The sequence below is a fragment of the Dromiciops gliroides genome, chromosome 2 (genome assembly GCF_019393635.1).
Source record: "Dromiciops gliroides isolate mDroGli1 chromosome 2, mDroGli1.pri, whole genome shotgun sequence".
Lineage (NCBI taxonomy): Eukaryota > Metazoa > Chordata > Mammalia > Microbiotheria > Microbiotheriidae > Dromiciops > Dromiciops gliroides.
In genome coordinates, this window is record NC_057862.1 from 71600282 (window position 1) to 71622420 (window position 22139).

Sequence of the window (22139 nt, forward strand, 5' to 3'; positions counted from 1 at the left end):
AAATGAAACCACTTAATTCCTATGGGTCACAGTGCCCTCTTAATTTACAGACTAATGGGCTTCTGCTCCCAAGGGTTATCCAAGCTGCATTTAAACAGTTAAACCAAAAAACCAAAAAAACCAAAAAGCCTGGATTCAAATGGCCAATTCAGTGTTTGGGCCATCATCATACTTAAATATAGGGTCAGAGATTTAAAGATGGAAGAAACCTCAGATTTGCTATGCCCCCCCCCATCTTAAAGTTTATGTCTTGGACTTTGGCTGCAGTATACAAAAATATGTTGCAAAAAAAGGGAAAAGAAATAAAAAAGCTCCAGCTCAGAGATGGATGAAGCAAGGACCACATATGTCATATATAGGTATATCCTGAGGGTCCTTATCATCTAGGATCTGCCTAAGTGAGCTTTAGTTTTTCAAATGTGCTGCCATAATTAGAAAAATTAGTCATGCAAATAGAGGTTCCATTTGATTAAAATGTTTTTCATCTGTTAAAATCATAATAAGCAATTTAGGAAAAAAAATCAGGTTGCTTACCAAATATGCAAATGAAAATGGAGGGTGCGGCTTTCTCAACTGTTTTCTGCATATGCCAAATCAGCAGCTATTAAAAGTTTGATAATTAGAGTAATTAATTTCTGGAGGGGGGGGAAATCTCATAACAATAAATAGAATAATTAATTGAATGAGATACAAAGCCATACAGGAAAAGACCGAAATAACATATGAGGTATAGAAAAAGAAATCTGCAACCTCTCAGTAGATGGCAGTATTATTAAAAGTATGGAAAGCTGTAAAATTCCCATCTCCTTTCTTGATGTTTGTCAAAGTTTCCAGCATTCTCCACATTCCGTCTCACTTGTTACTACTTAAATGTTCTTCTAACTATTTTTCCCCTACCCCTTGATAAGAAACAGATGTTATCTTCAAGGACAGATGTCATTTAAAAAGGAACTCATGCAATGACCTCGAGGGGATCCAATATTTGTTCTCTTTCATTGATAGCCAAATCACATTTACACCATTAATGACTTAAATGGTTATTTTGCAAACTGCCAGCACTGTGGGCTCCTCCTGGAAGCTGAAAATCCAGCTGTTCTTTTGGCCTCTTACATCATCACCAGGAATAACCGTTAGACTGGTCAGAATTCAGCAGCAAGTGTTGCTGATTGGGCACTAGGCAGAATAGTATCCAGCTGGGTTCTCGAGGAGGCATGTTGGCCCTAGAATGGTATAACTCATGTGGACTCAGATGAGAGTTCTTTTCAGTAAGGTCAGCAGATAGGAATTGCCTGCCCATGAGGAAAAGATGCTTTGGTTGGAGCAATGGAGACTATTTTTAATTTAGTGCTTTCTGGTGATGAGTGTAATTCAACTTACACTGTAGTTTGTGGCCTTTGTTGTTGTGAATTTTAGGAAAGTCGTTTCTGATTGCTGGTGAAGAGGTGATGTGTTAGATAGAGTTCTCAGCCTGGAATTAGGAAGAGCTGAGTTCAAATCGGGCCACAGACACTTACTAGCTGTATGATCCTGGGCAAGACATTTAACTTCTGTCTGCCTCACTTTCCTCAACTCTGAAGTGGGGATAATAATATAATAATAGTATTTGCTGGTTGTTTTGAGGATCAAATGAGATATTTGTAAAAGTACTTAATCCAGTGCCTGGCACAGAGCAGGCACTATATTAATGTTTATTCCTCTTCTCTTCCCCCATATTTGAAAGTCATTGGCTTTATGTCAAGACCTGCAAACACAATGAATTCCTCACTGATAGGGGAATATGGAAGGTTAGAGATCATCCAGTTAATTCATTTCATTTTGTAATTGGAGTGATTGAACTCCAGAGAGGTGAACATGACTCATCCAAGGTTACACAGACGGTCAATAACAGGGCTGGGGTTTGAACCCAGATCTTTGATGTTGTACTTCACTCTTTCCCCTGCCTCTGAGTTGCAATTATTTATTAAACTCAGATATCTATTTTGGTGCTTTGAGATAAACCATCCCAAACCTTTATAATCTTAGATGAACTTGAAAATATTTTCTGAAATGTAGGGGTCCTATTGAAGTAGGCATGATACATACACTGAGACAACAAAGTCCCAGGGTAAAGAGCCTTGGCTCTGAAGTCAGAGGACCTAGATTCAAATCCTGGCTCTAATACTTGTCACTTACCTATTGGACAAGTCAGCTTACCTGAGTCTTGGTTTTCTCATTTGTAAAATAAGAGCAGTGGCTTGTTTGGCCCCTACGCAATTTTCCAGCTATATCTCTCTATCCAATGTCAGAGGGAAGACACCAAGATTCAATGTACATTTGCTAGGTTATGTCCTCTTGAATTGCTCTAAATTTCATACTTCATTAAAAGATGCCAGAACCTTGAGTCAGAATCTGAAGCTTTGGATTTTACGTGGGTTGGGTTCCACCTCGAGGTTGTGAATGGGGGGGGGCAGTTCTCATTTATTATCATTGTCTTTGGCCTGTAGCCCCACTTAAAGGAACACCAGAATGTGGCCGATTTTGTCTGTGGCTAAAAATTTCCCTAAGACTTCTTTTTTTGTTGTTGTTGTTTTTTGTGGGGCAATGAGGGTTAAGTGACTTGCCCAGGGTCACACAGCTAATAGGTGTCAAGTGTCTGAAGCCATATTTGAACTTGGGTCCTCCTGAACCCAGGGCCGGTGCTTTAATCCACTACGCCACCTAGCTGCCCCCCCCCCAAGACTTCAAGAGGACCTCTTAGCTTCAGTTTCTTGACGGGGCTAGACTTGAGTGCCTCTCTCTGAGGTCCCTCTATGTTCTAAATCTATGATTATTACATTGAATCTAAATTGGCTCCCCCCCCCTTTTTTGTAAATTCCACCCACAGCTTCAAGTTCTGTTGTCTAGAACCAAGTGGAACAAGCCAATTCCATCTTCTCATCCTTGGAGATGTTTTCCCTGAATCTTTTCTTCTACAATCTAAACATCCCCTTTTTGAATGACTGAACTTTATCTACATAAAGTCAAGGCCCTTTGACATTAATAGTTGACATTTCAAGACACTTTCTAGTGTAGAAATATCCTTCCTTAAATGTGGTGCCCAGAACAGAAGGCAACACTCTTCTTTGGACACATCCCCAACAACTTCCTCACTAACCTTCTAACCTATACCAGAGACTTTGCTATGGAGAAACATCTGCCTCAGGGCCTCTCTCTCTTGATTGGCGACTGCCTCCTCCACCAGAACATTATTTTGGAAAGTCCTAACCAAGCTTCTCTTCTCTCCCTCCTCTCCAGATCCCTCGTCTCCAGCCTCTTAGCATATATCTTTTCGTTTTTTTTTTTTTTTTTTTTTAGTGAGGCAATAGGGGTTAAGTGACTTGCCCAGGATCACACAGCTAGTAAGTGTCAAGTGTCCGAGGCCAGATTTGAACTCAGGTCCTCCTGAATCCAGGGCTGGTGCTTTATCCACTGCGCCACCTAGCTGCCCCCTCATTTAACAGTTGAAGAAATATAACCTCCCCAAAAAGAAAAAGAATTCGAATTATTTGCCCAGGGTCACAAAGTAAGTGTCTGAGGCTGGATTGAACTTCAGTCTTCCTGACTCTAAGTCCAGCATTCTATCCACTGTGCCACCTACCTGTCTGACTTTCCTTTCTACCTCCACCCCCAAACTCCCTCTAGTTTTAAAACTATGAACCCTGATTAAATCAACTCTCATATTCCTACCTAGGGTATGACTGGGTTGCTTAGAGGATAGAAGACTTGCATTCTTGGCTTTTGTATTTGTATTCCCAGCCCTTAGTGAAATACTTGTTACATAATAAGTAGTTAATAAGGGCCTATTAATTAATTGATTGATCGATTGATCAATTAGTTAATTATTTATTTAATTCATTCATTCAGCATAACTATCAATTCCCCAGTCCTTAACACTACAGGCCCTCTTAATCACCTCTGAAAGTGCATTAGCTTGCATATCTGCTCTATCATACTATTGACTCACATTTACAATCTACTCAAATGCCAGATCTTTCTTCAGGCAACTTTCTAGTCATGCATATCTTTACTTTGTACTTGTGAAGCTGATTTTAAAATCTAAGCTTAAGACTTTATGTTCATCCCTATAATTTCCTTTGACCACATTTTGCCCTATGTTTTAACTTGTCAAGATTCTTTTTGTATGTGAAACTGAACATTTATCACATAATTAAAATGCATATTAAAATGAACGAGAGTCCTGCTTGCCTGTATCCCCATCTGAAATTCCTTTTGATCTCTTTTGTGTATGTTTTAAATTTTTCATTCACATCACTTTAACTACCCACCTTGTTCTCTCCTCAAGATCTTTTTGGATCTAGATTCTGTTACTGAGTCAACTTTCTGTTATTTGATAAGTTGAGAAAGATGTCATCTATACTATTATCCAAGTTATTTATAAGAGTTATGAAACAGCTCAGGGACAAAACCAGATCTGGGAATATTGGGACAGTTGTCCAATTGAAGTTGAACTATTAATGACGATTCTTTGATTCTTAGCCCTTCAAACAATTCAAAACTTATCTAATTGTACAATCCTCTAGCTCACATCTCTTCTTATTTTCCACAAAGATAGCATGAGACACTTTGTCAAATGCTTGGAAAAGATACAGGCACATTACATATACACAAAGTATTCCTCCAATCTTAAATGTCTGAAAAGGAAATATGGCATTATCTATTTCCTTTTCTACTTTCTAATCCTACCTCTCCCATTCTCTTGTGAGTACCACACTAACTCTTGGTCATTATTGGGGCCACCTTCTGGACTCTGACTTCACTTGGCTTTATATTCATCTTCCTTTCTATGATTTGGCATTTTAATGTCTCACTCTTGCCCAAGAATCCCTTGACCTTCTGGCCTTTTGTCATTCTTGACCTGAAAATTCTTCAAGACCAAGGAACTCTATTAATGGATTTCTTAATCCTTGATCCAGGGCTCCTGAATTTTGCTAGAGAAAGCCAGGAAGTTGGCCTGATTTCACATACTATTCACACACTAAGAAGCCTTATTTCCCACATTGGCTTCCTTAAGACATTTCTTCTTTTTTCTCTGTTAACCACTTCCATCCTCAGATTTTAAAAAAATGACCTGGTCTCTTAACTGAAAAGATGAGGATCATGAGATATGGATTCCTTCAGCTTCTCTCCTTCATTTCCCAAACCTCTGCATCATCATTTATTAGTGTCTACCTTCTCCTTGATGTAGCCCAGGATTTTTTTTTCGAGGCAATTAGGGTTGAGTGACTTGTCCAGGGTCATACAGCTAATAAGTGATAAGTGTCTGAGGCCAGATTTGAACTCAAGTCCTCCTGAATCCAGGGCTGGTGCTTTATCCACTGTGCCACCTAGCTGCCCCTGTAGCCCCATCTTGATTTTGTACAGGTATATGATAGGGACTTGTCAGCTGTGGTTTTATTTTTTTGGAAATAACCAGGTACATCAATTTTACAAATATAAGTTGGCACATTCTTGACAGTTTATATGATGACAGAATTTCCTAAAGTGTATGGGGGCAGGGGGTCAGTGGTGGTGTGGGCCTGGGTGTCAAACTCAATGAGAAACAGATTCCTGACAAAATATTGACTTAGAAAACCACAAATTAACATCATCTATGTTGTGTCTTATTTTTATTTAAGGTAAATATTTCCCAATTATATTTTAATTTAGTTCAGCCTGCATTGGGAGTTTTGCTGGCCAGCTGGTGGGTTCTGATACCTCTGTTTTAGAGCTCTGAGAGTCCAGGTTATTTTCCCAGAATCCCACAGATAGCATAGCCTCGTCATAAGTTTAGAATTGAAAGAGACCTTGAAAAGCATTGAGTCCAAAACCTCATTTTACTATTTTTTTTTTTAGTGAGGCAGTTGGGGTTAAGTGACTTGCCCAGGGTCACACAACTAGCAAGTGTTAATTGTCTGAGGCCGGATTTGAACTCAGGTACTCCTGACTCCAGGGCCGGTGCTCTATCCACTTCGCCATCTAGCTGCCCCCCAAACCCTCATTTTACATATCAGGAAATTGAAGCACAGAGAGGTTAAGTGTCTTGCGAAGGGTCACATAACTACTAAGTGTAAGTGGCAGGACTTGAATCCAGGTGTTTTTGGCTTTGAGACCAACTATCTGTCTACTCCATCATGATGCCACTTACTTTATATATATATATATATATATATATATATATATATATATAGTATTTACTTAATTTGTGCATGTGATAGTTTCTATTTATCTGTCCCTCCTTACTAGCCCTCAATAGAATGTAAACTCCTTGAGGGAAGGTAGGGTTTCATTGTTGTCTTTGTAACTCCAGCATCTAGCACTGGGGCTTTCACAGAGTAGACATTTAATACGTGCTTGATGAATTGAATGCTGAGAGAATCATCACCACCTTCATTTTTTACTTTTCTTTGGTCACAGAGGAAATATCCCTTTCAGTGAAGTTGATTCTTCTCCACACCCTTGGCCCTTGATTATACTTCCACCCCTACCCCATTCTTCCTTTACAGCAGTGTGCTAATGGGCATCTCCTGTCTCTCATATCTCTTCCCTCATTACTGGCTACTTCAAAAGCCTGAATACAAATATATTTATTTTCTCCAATAAAGAAAGAAAAGGGAAGGAAAAGGAAGAAAAAGGGAAGGGAAGGGAAGGGAAGGGAAGGGAAGGGAAGGGAAGGGAAGGGAAGGGAAGGGAAGGGAAGGGAAGGGAAGGGAAGGGAAGGGAAGGGAAGGGAAGGGAAGGGAAGGGAAGGGAAGGGAAGGGAAGGGAAGGGAAGGGAAGGGAAGGGAAGGGAAGGGAAGGGAAGGGAAGGGAAGGGAAGGGAAGGGAAGGGAAGGGAAGGGAAGGGAAGGGAAGGGAAGGGAAGGGAAGGGAAGGGAAGGGAAGGGAAGGGAAGGGAAGGGAAGGGAAGGGAAGGGAAGGGAAGGGAAGGGAAGGGAAGGGAAGGGAAGGGAAGGGAAGGGAAGGGAAGGGAAGGGAAGGGAAGGGAAGGGAAGGGAAGGGAAGGGGAGGGAAGGGAAGGGAAGGGAAGGGGAGGGAAGGGAAGGGAAGGGAAGGGGAGGGAAGGGAAGGGGAGGGAAGGGGAATTTTCAGCAGACATTCAACGAGTAATTAATACATGTAAGGCATTGTGTTAGGCACTAATGAAGATAAAAGATAAATAAGACCATACCATCCCCTACTATCATAGGGTTATTGGTCTAATAGGGCAAATAACATACAAGCAAATAGGTCTAATGCAGGATAGACTATCTCAAGTACACATATGAAAGGGAATAGGAGTAAAAGGAGTCAATTGCTTGGACATCTGAAATCCCATTGACCCCCATTTCTCTGAGAAGCAGCCCTTCAGAAACAGGTACTTCTTACTTTGATTCAATAGTCTGTGCAAATCTGGTGACTTAACAAAATAGACAAATCAGCAAATGTATCTTTGCCAAAGCATTAGGGAAACTCAATAAAAGTTAATGCATCCTGGTTTTCAGCTAAGGAAACAATCATTTCCCTTCGGATTCACTGCTGGGTGATGACCTTAAGAGACCAAGCCAGAAGTATGCTGAGATAAGAGTGTAGTTCTATCAATATTAACAAAACACCCACCTGTCCTTTCTCTCTGGCCTGACCAAAATGACTATTAAATGATGATGCAATCATTGTTGACATAGATCTCATGTCCAGTGCTGCATGATCCAAACACTTAAGAGCCACCCCTAAAGCAGAAGTGCTCTTAGTTTCTCTAAGTGGTATTAAAAAAGGGTGAGCAGGAAACAGTTCAACACTTTGGACTTCCAAATTCTGACTTTAGAACCTTTATCAGATAACTCATATTAGCAAATTTTTAATAGTTACTGTTAAACAGCAGAGAATTAAAAAAATAATCAGACACACATTTTAATGGATTGATCTGGTAAACATTTTGGTTTGGGGAAGAAACATGTATTTGTTTACTCCTTCCTGTGGATGAACACATTGTGGAACATTCTGTGATAGTATTCCATTTGATCCTACAAAATATTTCAAGACTCCAAAAAAACTATTTTTTGCTTCCATTGCCCACGTACCATGAGTTTGGATATCGGGACATAGGTTAGTGAAAGGAAAGTGTGAGTCAGTGTGGTATAGTTGAAAAGATGTTGAATTTATAATGTCACAACCAGGATTTGAAATCTGCCTCTTATACTGTGTGACCTTGAAAAGTCAGTTTCATCTCCTTGTGCCTTCATTTCCTAATCTATAAAATGAGGGTACTCGACTATAGTCTCGAAGGTCCTATTAGAGCCTAGATGTACGACCTTATGATATCATGTATTATGATAATTCTAGGTTGTTTACAGTTGTGTGGATTTGGGTTCATTATTTTTCTGTCAATATTATAAAAGATAAATAGATCCAATAGAAGCAGATACAAAGAAATTTATGCTTTGTCCAAAGATATACAATTGGTTTTCCAAATCCAAATTTAACTTCACTATGATTTTCCTTTAGTTTAAATTTTGAATGATTTTTTTCAAATAATTTGCTTTTTACAAAGAACTACCCAGCCTGATCCTTTGCTTTCAAGATCCCTCCCACCTGACAAACTATTAAGTTTCTACATTTTGTCTTATTTCAGGTCTATATTTGATACCTCATATATAGATCTTTCCCCAAAAATTATTGAGGGAAAATTTACCAACCCAATGAGGATGCTATGCTATTTGGCCTTCCAAGGTTCCTTCCATCTCTAATATGCTTTGTTCTGTGATATATGAGCTCTTAGGAAAGATAGGATAAAAGAGAAAAAAAACATGACAGGTATGGCCTTGTTTGATTTCTAGAGATGCCATTGGCTTACAATGGACTATTTTTTCCACCAATCACCTAGACTTCACAATTCTCAATGATTTATTATATGGCTCATTGGCAAGGCAATTCATCTTTGTTTCACTTTATCTCTTTTTTGTTTTTCTCTATCTTGGTTTTTTTCTTTCCCTCACTTTTCTCTTCTCCTTCCTTACCTTCACAGAGGAAGAAAACAATTGTAGGTAACATACTGAAGCTTTCTTTTGGTGCTCTTGGCATGGAAGCAAAAAAGAAAAGTCAATTAATTAGATTTTTGTTAATTATCACATTTTGACTGTGTGAGTAACTTACATATTCAAGTAGACTGGTTTGACCTAACAGATACTTCCTCTAGGAAGGGAATTGTTATACAAGTATTTATTCATGCACCTGGGCCATGAAGACTCAGGTAATCTAGCTTCAAAAGTGGGAGAAAGGGAACAAGACCAGGAAGTTTGAGAAAAAATGGTCATAGATTTAGAACTAAAAAGGACTTCAGTGGTCAAATAATCCACCTTATTCATTTTACTGATGAGTAAACTGAGGCCAGGAGATGAGGTAAAGTGACTTCTGGGAGATCACATAACTACTGAGTTGCTGAGTTGGGATTCAAACACAGATCCTCCAATTCCAAATGGAATGTGCTTTCCCCTTAAATGTGCTTGTTCCCTATAATAAAGAGCTAAAATCTGCTACCCAACAGTGAACAAATTCAAGACTGAACTGTTAAGTGGAGAAAGTTGAGAACTACTTAAGACTATTGTACAAATTACTATGTGACATTCTGCCCTGAGAATACAATATGCTGGTCAACTTTGTGCTCCCAACACATTTACCACAGAATCCTAATTGAACCCACCTTACCTCCCTCTTACATTGTAAGCAATATGTGTTAGGAAAAATCAATCCATTTGTATGGGGGAAAACAGACTGGTTTCCTGCCATTGTTTATATTTTCACTAAAACCCAATTTTCCTGGAACTACCATTGAAAACTGTACATTTTATTCAAAACAAGGCAATATTGGTATTGACAGTACTGCAATGATAATGAGGGCGATCAATTTCTCATTCTCCATTATGGTGATATTGAGCAGATTTTGGAGTAAACTTGCAGTTTAATTAGCCAGTATCAGCATTTTTTCTCCTTTTTTACAAACTTTTTTTTTTGGATTAAAAGTATTCTTGTCCTATTTGCAAAATAAAAAACCCCCAAAGCCCCAACAACAATAAGTGCTGGTAATAAAAACTGGATAGTTGTTGAGATTTCTTTTTAATTCTTATTAATAATACATTGTGGTTTTATTTTTGCATCTTCTTTTGCACAGACAGTCTTCCCAACTCTTCTGCCAAATTAAGAGTGTAGTTACCAAATCAAGTAATGAAAGTCAAGGGAAAGAGAAATTTCAAGGCAAAATGTTATTTTCCATTTTCTGTGGAGGGAGCAGAGAAGTGGGCTATGGTGTATAATGACTTTGAAAGAAAGGATGGATGAGCCTAAGTCTAAAGACAGTGTCTTTCAGATAGATTGAAATTTGTACATAAAGGCTTAATAGGACTAAAGAAGTTTGGTTCTTAAATAGAAATTACTTTGACGTATTTAAACTATCATTCAAATGACCTGTTGAGGTATACATTTGCTCTGGGTACATTTAGGGTTTGTATTTCTTTTCTCTCTCTCTCTCTCTCTCTCTCTCTCTCTCTCTCTCTCTCTCTCTCTCTCTCTCTCTCTTTCTCTCTCTCTCTCTCTCTCTCTCTCTCTCTCTCTCTCTCTCTCTCTCTCTCTCCCTCTCTCTCCTCCCTCCTCCTTCCTTCCTTCCTTCCTTCCTTCCTTCCTTCCTTCCTTCCTTCCTTCCTTCCTTCCTTCCTTCCTTCCTTCCTTCCTTCCTTCCTTCCTTCCTTCCTTCCTTCCTTCCTTCCTTCCTTTCCTTCCTTCCTTCCTTTCCTTCCTTTCCTTCCTTTTCTTCCTCCTGTTATGTGATCTGCTCTTTAGTTTTATCAGTATGGGCATGTGATGTGAATATGTGAATTAATCCAGACAGGGAACTTCCAATGTGGAAACCACCTTGAGCAATTTACCTGTAACTCAAAGTCTCAGAGATTTGCTTAGGGCATAGAGAGGTTATGTAATTTGCCCATAGTCCCATGACTAGTATGTATTAATGACAGGACTTAAAGCCAGGCCAATCAGTCAATGAGTCTTTATTTAACTGCCTACTATGTACCAGATACTGTGTCTGGCATACAAAGACAAAAATGAAACAATCCCTGCCTTCAAAGAGCTTACATTCTATCAAAGGAGAGAACATGTACTTATATAATGTAGGGGCCAAATTTTAATTGGGGAGTGTTAGCTAGGCAGCTCACTGCAATATTGGGGCAAGGAAGGAGACCAACATCCTCTCTCAAAAGCAGAACAGGGTTTATTAATAAGAATGAACTTAAAAACACAAGCAAGATCAGTAGAATTAAGGGAAAGGAAAAAAGTGGGGGAAGGGACATGATACAACCTGAATAACACCACTGCCCAGGAATCAGCTGAGAACACACGGCTGTGTCCTGTTGCTTTCCAGCTTCAAGCTATAATGGCTAAACTCCTCCCTTCTCCTTCCCAGCAGACCCCAGGCTGACCACACACAGCCCCAAGCCAATTGGCTGGCAGCCCTGACCGACAGTCACATGACTGCCCTCACTGGGCTTCCAGTCATTATAATTTTGTCAGGCCCATGTAGGTGTTGGCGAGTGGTGATGATGTGAGGTGTCAGTGCCATGGCGACAGCTACAACCAGTGGGTGGAGCACCATGCTGTTGCGGAGGTACAGCGCCTGAGCCCCAGGAGAGTGCGTGCTCCAGGGTTTTTTAAATTCTAGTCAAAAGATAGGGTCATAAAAACCTCAAGTAACAATTAATTCTTTACAATAAGTATATAGAAGATATATGTAAAATAAATACGAGGTAACTGGAGGAGGGAAATGTCATGACTGGATGGTTCAGGAAAGTCTTCTTGTAGAGGTGAGCTTTGAAGGAACTGAATGCATCTGGTGTTGGAGGTGAGGAGAGAGAACATTCTAAGCTTGGAGACAATCTGTGCAAAGCCAAAGAGCCAGGAGATAGATGTTTTTGTTTGAAGACCAACAGAAATGTCCTTCTAGCTGGTGTGGAAAAGGGAAGTGCAGAAAGGTCTTTCTGAATACAAGGTTAGCCCTATACCCATTGCATCAAGATGCTTATCAGGGACACTTCCAGTATTCTAATAAAACATACACACATGTTGGATGTTGAGACATTTTAAAATAGAAATACTTCAGTGCTTCAAAAGATCTATGATTCTATCCTTGTGGAGAAGGACCTCCAAGGAGAAACTGAGCATCTCTCTAGGCACCCAATTCCATTTTTTGGGACAGTTTTTATTGTTACAAAGTTTTTATCAGATGTGTAGCCTAAGTTTTTCTGTTAGGAACCTCTACCAAATTGCTACAGATTCTGTCCTCTGGAGTCAGACAGAAAAAGCCTAGTCTCTCCTCTCCATGATAGTCCTTCAAATACTTGAAGACAGAGATCATGTTCTTCTTGAGATTTCTATTGTCTAAGCTAAACAAGCTAAGTTTTTAAATGAATACTTATATGACATGGATTCAAGGTCTTTCCATTTCCTCTTTGGATACTTTTCAGCTGAACATTGTCTTTCTTAAGCCATGGTGCCCCAAATGGAGCATATTAGGACTGGAAGGAACCTTAGAAGTAGGGCATCTAGTTCAACTCTTTCATTTTTTGAGGAGGAAACTGAGTCCAAAAGAAATTAAGTGATTTGACTAAAGAAGTCATAACCAAACAGAAGCTGAATCAGGATTTGAACCCAAGTCCTCTCTTCAAACCCAGCACTATTTTCTCCATATCCACATGACTTCCTTAAAAAAGACATAGATGGGACAGCTAGATGGCACAGTGAATAAAGCACCAGCCCTGGATTCAGGAGGACCTGAGTTCAAATCCTGCCTCAGACACTTGACACTTACTAGCTGTGTGACCCTGGGCAAGTCACTTAACCCCCATTGCCCCCCACAAAAAAAGACATAGATGTTAATTGTGAGCATGCTGAACATTTACATCTTACAAATTATAATAAAAAGATAACATTTGAGCCCTAAAGCTGATTACATATGTTCAAATGAAGTTGTATATATGCATATATGTATGTGCATTTGTTTACATATGTATATGTATATCTATCTATGAATGTATAAAAGTTACTACCTGGCACATAATCGGGACATAAATATTTATTGACATTGTTATTATTGTTGTGATTATTGTTATAAATGGAAACTCTATCCTCATTATTATAAATAGAGATTCCATTATTATAAATGGAAATAAATGGAGAGTCTTTCCTCAAGTAGGAATGATTAGAAATTTCATTTAAATGGTCTATGAAATTCAGCAACTTCTAGGTGCAAGCTGAGAGGCAATGTGACTTGCTAGGTAGAAGGGCAGCCTCCAAGTCAGGAAGACCAGAGTTCAAGTCTAGCCTCTGATAAATATTGATTGTGTTACCCTGTGCAAATCACAGTCTCTCATAACCCAAGGCAACGTTCTAAGATTAAAAGTGGCAAAGTAGGTGCTACCATTTATCAAAATTATATATGTGTATGTATATAAAAATAAAATTTTTGTCTATACATATAATATATACAAGCCCCTGTGTGGGTGTGAGTATAATTTAAGTAGATATAGGCATAGGGTATAAGTATAGGTATGGATATAAATATGGATATGCATAATGATAGAGATAGAGAGAGATAGAGATAGAGATTAAGATAGGGATAGGGATAGGGATATAAATGATATGAATACAGATATAGATATATAGATATAGATATAGTCTTAAGTAAGTCAGCCAACCTCTCTGGGTTTCAATTTCCTTTCTGTAAAATATTAAGGTTGAAATAGATGATTTTCTAGGGATTCTTCTAGCTCTAAGACTTTGATCCAATAAATAAAATTTTACAACAGTTAAAAAAATAGACAGGGATTTGATCAGCATATAAGTTAATATGCCTCAAGTATAAGGTTCGAATATACTGCATGTGACAGGGGTTCAAATGCTTCATAGACCATCCACAGGAGTCTGTGGATGATTTCAGGAATTTTCAATTTCTTAAAAACTATTTTAATAACTATATAGCAATAAAATTGGTTTATTTTTGCCTTTAAAAACATTATTCTGAGAAAGGGTCCCTATGCTTCACCAGACTACCAAAGGGGCCCATGACCTTTAAAAAATAGATTAAGGACCCCTGTTATAAAGGAAAACACGTATTGATTTTATCTGTTCTATAATATTTAGCAATGTGGGGTATTTTGTCTACTTCTTGGCTTATATGTTGTAACATATTCTACCTTTTAAGTCACTGATCTCACTAGAGATTACTTAGTATAGATTAGATTTACTAGTAATCAGTCAGTCAATAAACACTTAATAAGTACTTCCAGTATGTTTGATACTTATTACATGACTGTATTTGTTACAATATGGATAGCTAACCATCTTGGTTCAAGATAGGCATAACCAAGCTGAAGAGTTTCCAGATATGAAGGGGAAAGGCTGTGAATCCATGTCCTACTGAAGATCAGTTAAAAGAGCTGACCATGTTTAGTCTGGAGGAGAGAAATCTCAAAGAGAATAATCTCTGTCTTCAAGTATTGATGGGAATGCTAATGTTGTAGAATATCAATCTCCCCTTTCTACTGCTGATTATCAGTTCAAGTTTAATTTGTGAATGTGCTTAAATACCAGAATGTGTTATATATAGTTCTGTGGTTTCATCATTTCCAGGGGCTGCCTTCCCCAATGCTGATCGCAGCCCATCCATTACTACATAACACTTGGGAATTTCCTGAAGCACAGACCCTTAAGTGACTTATTTAAGATACTATAGCGGGGCAGCTAGGTGGCGCAGTGGATAGAGCACCGGCCCTGAAGTCAGGAGTACCTGAGTTCAAATCCGATCTCAGACACTTAACACTTACTAGCTGTGTGACCCTGGGCAAGTCACTTAACCCCAATTGCCTCACTAAAAAAAAAAAAAAAAGATACTATAGCTAGCAAGTAGGCCAGCTGAGTGGCACAGTACATACATAGAATGCCAGGCCTGGATTTAGGAAGACTCATCTTCCTAAATTCAAATCTGGCTTCAGACACTTAGTGGCTGTGTTACCCTAGGCAAGTCACTTAACCCCATTTGCCTCACTTTCCTCATCTGTAAAATAAGCTGGAGAAGGAAATGGCAACCACTCTGGATCTTTGCCAAGAAACCCCAAATGGGGTCACAAAGAATTGAACACAAATGAAAAACTACCCAACAACAACAACAAAGCTAGTAAATGAGTGTCAGAGGCTAGATTTGATCCCAAGTCTTTCTAGCACTCTATCTATGATCCTATATCACCTATTCCTTTACTAGAATGTCTCCAAAATATATCCAGTTTGAATATCTCATGCTTTTCCCTTTCTCATCTTTTTAGCTTTCTAAGGAAATCCAGTGCTCTTTGGCCAATCACATACAGTCACTGGTGAAGTCAGAGAAGAATCGTCAAATCATGTGTGAGGCTGGATTGCTCAAGACCATCCTCACATCCTGCCATAAAGCCTTAAGTGACAGCAGTGACCCAGTTCACTTGTCTCTCATTAGGATTTTTGAGAAGCTTGCTTCCCAAGCCATTGAGCCAGACATATTAAGGTATGGTGTCTGTTTTAAAGTAGAATCTGAGTGTCGACAATAATTCTTATTTCCAAAGAGAAAATATGCCAGCACAAATTGTTCTGTGATCAGCCTGGGATTTATGCTTCAGTACAACTAAGAAGGAGACCACTGCTGAGGGAGAAGGGGGTGAATTTGGGTTTGGACTCATGGTCTCACGCCATGTGATGGTATCTTTGCTTCCAGTGAAGAGCAAGAGAAAATGATAAAATTTTAGAAGTAGGAGGGACCTTAGAGATCATCCAGCCCAATCCCTTCAGTTATTAGTGGAGGAAACTGAGTCCCAGAGAGAGGAAATGTCTGAGGATGAGAGGGAAACTTTTTGTTATTAATTAAGCCATAATAATAATAATAATAATAAAACTATCAATGACAACAATAATGACAATAGGTAGCATTTATATAGTGCTTACTATAGTCAAGTCTCCAAACATAACTAAATGACTGAACAACAACAACAAAAATGTACCAGGCCCTGTGCTAAGTACTTTACAAATATCTAATTTTCTCCTCAAAACAACCGAGGGAGGTAAGTGCTATTATTATCCCCATTTTATAGTTGAGGAAACTGAGGCAAACACAGCGATTTGCACAGGATCATACAGCTATTAAGAGTGTGAGACTGGATTTGAACTCAGCTTTTCCTGACTTCAGGACTATTGCTCTATCTACTGTGCTACCTAGCTGCCTCAAGGGCCTTATCACAAAATCATATAGTCCTAATGAAGTCTTGGCATTCGTTAGCTTGTTTCCCCGAGTAGTTTTAGATGTTCCTTCTTTAAATGGCAGAAGTAACTGACCTCGGCACAGAGTGAATAGAACTAGCCCTGATCCAGATTGACCAGTTAGTCCATCTCTTGGACATTTCTCCAGGTAGAGGATGCAGGGACATATTCTTTATTTGTTAGTAAAGTCATGTGATGGGCATAGTAGGGAGAAGAGGATCAACCAAAGAGTGCCCTTAATACCAGCTCTGCCAGAAGTGTATGATCTTGGTAATTGATTTTCTCTCTGCCCATTTATCAAATGGGAATGATGGACTACTCTCCATATATTCATATCATATTGTGCATGAATAAAATGAAATGGTATAAAAAACTATAAAAATGTAAAATGGTATATAAATGAAACTATATGTATGGCAATTATTATTATTATTATTATATATTGATTGTAATTAAAATGTCCAGGATTAATTATCACCCTTTTCGATATAGGAACATTTGAGTTTGGAGTAAAAGCAATTAGTTATCAATAAGCTTCTTTTTAAGTCCTTGATTATTAAGGTGCTAATAACATTGGAATATAAAGAAAGGGGGAAAGCGAGTCCTTTCCTCAAGGAGCTTACATTCTAATGGAAGGGAGCAACATTCCAACATGCAAACCGTACATATAAAATTGAGTCTATGGAAGTTTCCTTAGATGGGAAGACATTAGTAGCTGGGTATAATTTGGGAAAGGTATCTGCAGAAGGTGATACTTGAGCTGAATCTTGAATGAAGCCAAAAATTTTAAGAGGCTGAGGTGAGGATGGATGAGCTATCTGGGGACTGAACAGCAGGATAAAGGAATAGAGATCAGAGATTGTGACAGTAAGTAGACCAGAATGGCTAGATTGTACAGTTCTGCAAAAGGTAAGGTCACTAACTGCTTTAATTATTTTGCTTATGTTATTAAAAATTATACTGGTCTTTTTTAATTAATTAATTAATTTTAGTTTTCAACATTTGTTTAGATAAGATTTCCAATTTCAAATTTTTCTCCCCTCCCTCCCCCCCCTCCCTAAACAGCAGGTAATCTGATATAGGTTATACACACACACACACACACACACACACATATATATATACACATATATATATATATATACACACACACATATATATATGTGATATATATATAAAACATTAAACATATTTGTGCATGAGTCATGCTATACAAGAAGAATCTATACTGGTCTTTTTGTGATCAAGCATAACTCAGGTAGGGCTACATTGTTTTCATTTCTCTTTTCCATAGAAGCACGTCTTGTGGTCCAAATTCACTGAACACACCAGCAGTGTCCTGTCAGTGACATCAGACCCTTAGCCATTCTGTGATGTAATTCACTCCTGACTTCTATTTTTTGTTAACTCCAAAACAGATTTTTGCCAAATTTTACCATGTGGGTGACCTTATTTGGTGTTTGTTTTATTATTTTTTTTTTCAGGCAATTTCTTGCCCTTGGGATTCCTTCAGCTAAGGAAGCTGCCTGCAAAACACTCAATACATATCTTTCTCAAGACAAGTCATATCATTTAGATAAGAATACAGGTAAGAACAGGCTTCTTGGAGAGGAATCTCAATTTAACCTTGACCTTTTAAGATGAGTAGTCTTTGTACATACAGAGACAAGAGGAAATCATACGAGGCAAGGTAAATAACTTAGTTAAGATACAGAGATGATGTGTTCCTGGAAGAGTGAAGAGGCCAGCCTGACTAGCTGTTATATGCCGGGGAGTGGAAGAAAATGATTCAGTTCTGAGGTTTCAAATGGAAGTAATTTATAATGGTGTGCCATTGAGACATAGATGTAAGTTATTAGTTTGTAGAGAAAAATGATGAGTTTGACTTGAACATGTTGAGTTTGAGATGATAGCAAGATGGTCATTGAAGCTTTAAGATTGCTAAATTTGGGTCAAAGGATGGAACTGGAGATACAAATTTAGTAGTAAGTAGTATATAGGTATTTGTTGAACCTATGATGATGACTAACTCTTGTGTGGGAAAGAATTTGAAGAGCCAAGAAAAAGGGATGAAGATTGAACCTTGGGTAGCATTCATAATTGGGAGTGGGAAGATGGGAAATCAATGAAATCATGGGAGTGGCAAGAGAGGTAAGAAGCAGCAGGTGAACCAGGATGGTACTCTGTCTTGGAAGTATAGGAAAGAGTTTCAAGGACTTGGTCACCAACAGGGTCAATGTCAATGCTAATGCATAGCTCAAGGAAAAAGAACTGAGAAAAGTAACTCTCTAGAAATAGATCCTTGATGATCACTTCAGGAGAGAAGTTTCAGTAAAAGATGGGGACATAAGACAGATTGTCAGGAAAAGAAGTAATAAACATTCAACAGCTGGAAAAACATTGTTCATTTTGGTATCTTAGGATCAGAAGCCCCTGAATCCTCTGGTACTGATGATTCTGCTGAAGCCATCCCTGATGCCAGCCTTACTGTCAGGACTGTACCAGCCTCCAAGTCACCATGGCTAAGCAAGAGCTCTGTTAATACTCTTCAGACAGCCATGAGTCTCATTTCTATGACATCACCACGAAACATCCAGCCACAGAAAGCTACACTGGTTCCATCATTTGTGGAATTTGACATGTCTATGGAAGGATATGGGTAAAGTTTGCTTTTTCCTGTTTTATGAATCATTATACTTTATTTGCCTTATGACTTTCATGACCATCACAAACATCCTTCCTGTTCTAATCTAATCCTGCCATACCATTCATCATTTATGACCCCCATCTCTCTCTTTCCCTATCTCTCCATTCAACTATCTATCTATTTGTATATAGGTGTGTATATGTATATATTCATATCCATATATGGATATATCCATCTGTGACAGGTGTCTCTGCATTTTCACAGGTATCATGATTTTTCCCTTCAGCAATCCATCAATTACCCAAATGTGAATAGAATCATGGCCTCAATGTCTAGTTATTTCCATTCAATGATAGGCTGAATTCCATCTCTTGCATAGTGGACTTTTGAATGTCTTGTTTATAGCTTCTTGTAAAGGCAATGATTTTAAGGAATTTTTTTTTGGTTTGTTGTTTTTTTTTTTCCAGTTATTTATTTATTCCAACACTGTCAACAATCATGGGTGCCAATACAGAACACTCAATCTCTGGAGGCATTGGGATAGGTAGGTGTCTTTTTGCCTACTATCTATTATACTAATTTAGGTGATTTTTTATGATACCAGTTTATAAAATGGGTAATACCAGTTCAGTGCTTTGATAATATATTTAAAACTAACAGTAAAATGAGAGAGCTAAAATTGGAAGAGTCTGAAAGTCAATTGGCTACTGACTAGTTATGTGATCACACAAGTTACTCACTCTCAGGTCACTCCCAGGTTTCCTCATTTACAAAATGACAAAAGTATATGATTTTCCTATCAAATATGTAAATAATACCCCAATTAAAACTATATTTTAACCTTAATCTCCTAACATAGCTATATGCTGTTCTACATGTTAAAAATTACAAAGGGGCAGCTAGGTGGCACAGTGGATGAAGCACTGGCCCTGGATTCAGGAGGACCTGAGTTCAAATCCTGCCTCAAATATTTGACACTTACTAGCTGTATGATCCTGGGCAAGTCACGTAACTCTCATTACCCCTCAAAAAATAATAATAGCTGATATTTATGGTGTTTTAATGTTTCCAAATACTATATGTATATTATTTCTATAAGTACATGTAGAAATATAATATATATAAAACATAACATGCGTAATATAAATAGATAATATGTTATATATGCAACACAATTACATCTATTATCTATTTATATTTGTTATATCTTCAAAGCATTTTATATACAATGTCTCCTTTGGTCTTCTTAGCAACTTTGTGAAACAGGTACCTATTGTAATCATCTGAGTATACCCTGAGGTGTCTATTATGAGCCTTGTGCTCAATCTCAGTGCTTCAAATTTCTACCCAGTCCAATCCATTCGCTCAGCTACCACAGTAATTTTCGTAAAGTTGATTTCTGAAAATTCTACCTTTTCCTCAACCACCCCCTCAATAAATTCCAGTATTACTTCTAGATTAAAATACAAACTCCTCTGTTCAGCATTGGACCTCTTTGCAACTTGGCTCCTTCCTACCTTTCCCATCTTTTTGTTCTTTATTCAAGTCAATGATCCACTCTCATCTCCTACTTTTCATGTCTCTTTTCTGCATCATTTATCCCCAATTAGAATATGAGCTATTTGGGGGCAGCTAGGTGATGCAGTGGATAAAGCACTCACCAAGGGGGGAAAAAAAAAACAAGCAAAAATCGCCCATGCTGCTGCCCCTCTCCCTATTTTCTCCATTCCTGTCATCCGGGTAAGAATTATCCTTTGTAAATAGGTGATGGTACTGGGTTCATGTATTCCAAACTCCTGATGATGAAGCCAAGCCCCCTCATATTATAATAACTTTTTTGAACACATCTTAAAATTAAGGTCAATATTCTTGCAAAGAAATAATGACTTTTAACTATTTTTCTTTTCCAACACAGGTCCCAGGTTATTTCCTCCCCCGAATGGTCTTACTTTTTCCTCCTGGTTCCTTATCAGCAAACACAGTTCCGATCAAAATAATCATCCCATCCATTTCTTGACCTTGGTGCGCCACATGGCCAGGACAGAACATCAATTTGTCTGCTTCTCAGCAAGTTTCTCACCTGAGGATCTGACTTTAACAGTTTCTACAGAAGAAAAAGAATTTGAGCCCCTGGGTGAGGTTTTCTAAAGTACCTCTCTTCTAAATGATGGTAGGGAAATATCAATCAGTGAATGTATAAACATTCATTAAGAGTTTACTATGGGGGCAGCTAGGTGGCACAGTAGATAGAGCATCGGCCCTGGAGTCAGGAGTACCTGAGTTCAAATCCGGCCTCAGACACTTAACACTTACTAGCTGTGTGACCCTGGGCAAAGTCACTTAACCCCAATTGCCTCACTAAAAAATAAATAAATAAATAATAAGAGTGTACTATGTGTGTGTGTGTGGGGGGCAGCTAACGGTGGCGCAGTGGATAAAGCACCAGCCCTGGATTCAGGAGGACCTGAGTTCAAATTCGGCCTCAGACACTTGAACTCGTACTAGCTGTGTGACCTGGGCAATCATTTAACCACTCAATGACCCCGAAGAAAACAAATAAACAAAGAATGAATGAATAAATAAATACGTAATGTGCGAACCAACAAGTAAATAAATTTTAAAGAAATGAGTTTGCTATGTTCCAGGGACTCTGTGCTGAGCAATGAGGATACAAAACAAATTAAAAAAAAAAAAAGCAAAAACCATCTCTGTCTTCAAGGAGCTCATATTTTAATGGGAGAGGGGTAGGAGAAGGAATAGCTATCAACATGTCTAACAGAAGTATAGAATATGTACAGAGTAACAGTAGAAATATGACAAATAGGTAGAAATCTGGCCAAAACTATTTTATCAACCTATGAATAAATATTAATTAAGTTCTGACTATGTGCTAAGTACTGGGGATATCAAAAGAAAAAGGGCAAAAGACAGTCCCTGCCCTCAAGGAGTTCACAGTCTAATGGGGAAGACAACAGGCAATCAACTATATAAGAAGTAAACTTTATACAGGATAAATAGGAAGTAATTAATAGAGGGAAGGCACTAGAATTGAGAAGGGTTGTGGAGGGCTTGCAGAAAAAGATGGGATTTTATTTGGGACTCGAAGACAGGTTGTTCAGTAGGTTGAGCAGAAGAGAGAGAGAATATCAGGCATGGTGGAAAACCAAAGAAA

At 38.4% G+C, this 22139-nt stretch overlaps 1 protein-coding gene across 1 annotated transcript in view; it reads left to right on the plus strand.

Moving 5' to 3' along the window:
- WDFY4 (WDFY family member 4) overlaps positions 1-22139 on the plus strand; it is a 346483-nt gene that overhangs the window by 63875 nt on the left and 260469 nt on the right. Inside the window, 5 exon segments of the mRNA XM_043980868.1 lie at positions 15360-15574; positions 17805-17908; positions 18742-18979; positions 19435-19511; positions 20883-21101. Coding sequence (XP_043836803.1) covers positions 15360-15574; positions 17805-17908; positions 18742-18979; positions 19435-19511; positions 20883-21101 — 853 coding nt within the window.